General features: G+C 51.6%; 1 protein-coding gene across 1 annotated transcript; it reads right to left on the bottom strand.

Moving 5' to 3' along the window:
* Positions 1 to 6: 6 nt before the first annotated feature.
* purg (purine-rich element binding protein G) lies at positions 7 to 1,667 on the bottom strand. Its single transcript, XM_024263271.2, has one exon. It carries the CDS (start codon positions 1,398 to 1,400, stop codon positions 408 to 410), a length of 993 nt encoding a protein of 330 aa, XP_024119039.1. The 5' UTR covers positions 1,401 to 1,667; the 3' UTR covers positions 7 to 407.
* Positions 1,668 to 3,387: the final 1,720 nt, after the last annotated feature.

Genomic DNA, 3,387 nt, shown 5'->3' with positions numbered 1-3,387 from the left:
ATGACCAGGACAAACAGAAACACTCCAGAACGATGAGTGATGCTTCCTCCCTCACAGTAACAGTAACAGCTCAGGTGTTGTTGCCCTCAGTGTTCAATCAGCCCATGCTCACACCAGGGAGGGGTTCACAACCCCCCATTCAAACTCTCAGAGTGGATCATCATTTTGGGATTCTCTTCTTTTACATCAGAACTTTTTTTTCTTCAGGAAAACTGACAACCGCGACTAGAGTTCACAAGTTCTGTTCAGGAAGTAAAGAGGGGGCGTGGCTTACAGAGCCCCACCTGGAGCAGCTGGAGGGGGCGGAGGGTTAAGGCCGTGGACGGATGGTGATTCTTGGCAGGTTGGACCTGGACGGTTCTGGAGCAAAGGCATGTGGCGGCGGCGCGCGCGGCCCGCGCCTGACGTCAGTCCTCGTGCTCCGCGCTGTCCCGCCGGCCCTCCGCTCCCCCCTCCTTGCTGCAGGAGAAGATGCGGCGCATCTCCTCCTCGTAGCGGATGAAGTTCTCTCCGAACCGAGCCCAGGCCTTCAGCGGAACCGTGATGGTGTTCCGGTAAGGCTGTCGCACCTCGCTGATTTTCAGGAACACGCCGTAGCGGTTCGAGCCCACGTCGAAGTAGAACCTCTTGTTGTCCACGCGGAAGGACGCTGCCTCCGGGAGCTCAGGGCTGTGCGCGCGGCTGCGGGAGGACGCGCGGCCGTGCTCGTCCGCCTCCTCGCCGCCGAAGTCTTCGATGAGCTGCGACAGCGCGTCCCTGAACTCGATGAGGCCCTGCGCGGGCAGCACGATGGTCTGCTCGATGCCCTGGCCGTAGTAGCCCATGGTTCCGTGGCCGCGGCCCACGGTCTGCCGGATGCGCAGGAAGCGGCCCCGCTGGTTCTCCTTCAGGTCCAGAAAGTACTTCCTGTTGTCCCTCTCGATCAGCTCGCTCTTCAGGACGCGGTGTCCGTGGTCGTCGGAGCCCGCGGAGCCCTCGGGGGACAGCGCCGCGGGCTGCTCCGGCGCCTTCCGCCGGCGCTCCCCGTGCTCCTCCGCCAGCCCGCGCAGCCCGATGCGCGCGTAATAGTCGATGAAGTCTCCCAGACAGTAGCGCAGCGCGGGGGCCGTGGACATGGACAGCGTCAGCTTGCTCTTCCTCACGTTGTCGTGGCGGCCTCTCCCGATCCACACCTCGGCTATCTTCAGGAAGCGGCCGCGCACGCTCTGCTTCACGTCCAGGTAGAAGCGCTTCTTCTGGATGTCGACGCGCTTGGAGGCCAGCTCCTGGATGTCGGTCCCCTGCTGCTGCTGCGCCGCAGCCGGCATGAACGGCCCGGGGTAGCCCTGCCTGGGTAGAGGCTCAGCCGGGGGCTTGGCCCTGCTCCTGTCCGAGCCCCTGCAGAATCCATCGGCCATCATGGTTCGGGTTCCGCCGTCAGACCGCAGAACAAAGCGGCTTCTCCATTCCAGCTGCTGCGCGCGCGGGGCTCACGTTCACCTGCAAATGGCTTCTTTCTCGGACTCATGCGCTCACTTCTGCCCGCGGAAGGGAAGCTGAAGCGTGCGTCCGTGTCCGCTCTGCACCCGCTCCATCATCCGCCCGCTGTCCGCGCCGCAGCGGCTCGTTAACGGCGGCGATCAGATCCGAGCTGGCAAGAATGAACCCAATGAACCCACTGAACCCGCTCCCCCCCTCCCCGTCCTGAGATCCCCTCCGTTACAGAGACACGACGTCAGCGGTGACTGAGAGCTGCGCGCTCCGCAGCCGCGTCACGCACATCTGCAGCGCGCATCCTCCACGGAGAGCCGGTGATGAAGCTGCTCCGCGCGGGGGCATCATGCAGCTTCACGCGGCCTCGAGCTTCTGACTGTTACCTAACAAAGTGATGGTTTCCACCGGTAAATCACGCGCGTTCAGACCTGCAGTGGAGCTGAGAAGAGTTCAGGTTCACCTGGAGATGCAGCTGTGGACACAAAATAGACTCACTCCGATATGTGCGTGCGTAATTCATGATTTGTAACTCATATAATATGTTTTGTGCATAAGTAAAAAAAATACAAAATTAAACAAATATACTGAATACAATTTACACGTGAACAAAATAAAGTTGCAACAGCTTGAAACCAATTAAACACAAATCACCTCTTATTGACACACTAAACAACAGTTACACACAGATCTATGGTGAGACTATCTATGAAGTACATGACCTTGTCCAAACCAAGTACAGCATCTTCACTTTGAAGGAAACTTTTGTGATAAAATCTCAGACAGAACACTTAGAACGCTCAGATCCTCAGTAAGTTCTGACGAGAACACATGAATCCTGGAAAAATACTTTAAGTCACACGTGTCAAAGTCAAGGCCCGGGGGCCGAATCCGGCCCACCAGATCATTATATCTGGCCCTCCAGGTCATGATATATTTTTTTTATTTTGGAGTTTAGCTAATATTTCAGCTAAATGCTAGCTGTTTTGGCTAATTTAGGCTTTTTTTTCTCCCCAGTTTTTAGGCTGTTTTGAAGTTTAGCTATTTTTTCAGCTACATGCTAGCTGTTTTGGCTAACCTAGGCCTACGTTTTTTTTTTTTTTTTAGTTTGTTAGGGTAATTTGACATTTAGGTAATATTTTAGCTGGCTATCAGCTTCAACGTTTTTAGCTATCATTTTCAGCTATCAGCACTAGCATCTTTAGCGGCTAAATTCAACGTACAGCATTCACACCAGCATTATCTCAGGTAATACTATATATCTAGTTCATAATTATGTTAAAAAGTTATGGGTTTAAAGTTTTAAAAATGTAGTTTTAGTTTGTTCAATAAATGTTTATCCTGTTCGGCCCGCGACCTAAGGTGTGTTTTGGGTTTTGGCCCCTTGTGTGATTGAGTTTGACACTCCTGATCTACCTCAAGTCTTTTTCAGTGCAGCTTAAACTAGACTAAAGGTAGATTCTGAAACTCACCAGCCCATTATCTTCATACTCTGATTACTCTTCAAGGCGTACCAGTGGACGGAGGGAATGATGTCCAATCATTTATATGTTGAAAATGAAGGAAGACTTTTAGTTTAACAAAAAATCCTCTACAAACATCATTCATTTAAAGACACGCTCCAATAAAAATTGTGTTTTAAACATGTTCTTGTAGCACTTTTCTGATGCATAACCTGCAAAGAAAATCAAGATTAAGATTGTATTTCTTTATTCGAATTGTTGTCAGTCAGGAGCAGACAAATGCTGGGTGGAACACATGCTCCCTGAAAACAGATCAGAACATGAGTCAAATTCAGGAGCTTATTTCCTCCTAAACCCACAGCTGTGAATGTAAACATGAATTATTTCTTTTTTTCGCTGCTCCAAATGATTCTTCCAGATGAAAACAGGTTTTCTCTGTAAGTCTTTTTTTGGT

The sequence above is a fragment of the Oryzias melastigma genome, linkage group LG12 (assembly GCF_002922805.2).
Source record: "Oryzias melastigma strain HK-1 linkage group LG12, ASM292280v2, whole genome shotgun sequence".
Lineage (NCBI taxonomy): Eukaryota > Metazoa > Chordata > Actinopteri > Beloniformes > Adrianichthyidae > Oryzias > Oryzias melastigma.
The sequence above is the reverse complement of the archived record's forward strand: the minus strand, read 5'-3'. Positions and strand labels throughout refer to the sequence as shown.

Excerpts from the sequence above, each read along its gene's own strand:
- purg (XM_024263271.2), bottom strand. The coding sequence starts at position 1,400 with ATGATGGCCGATGGATTCTGCAGGGGCTCGGACAGGAGCAGGGCCAAG.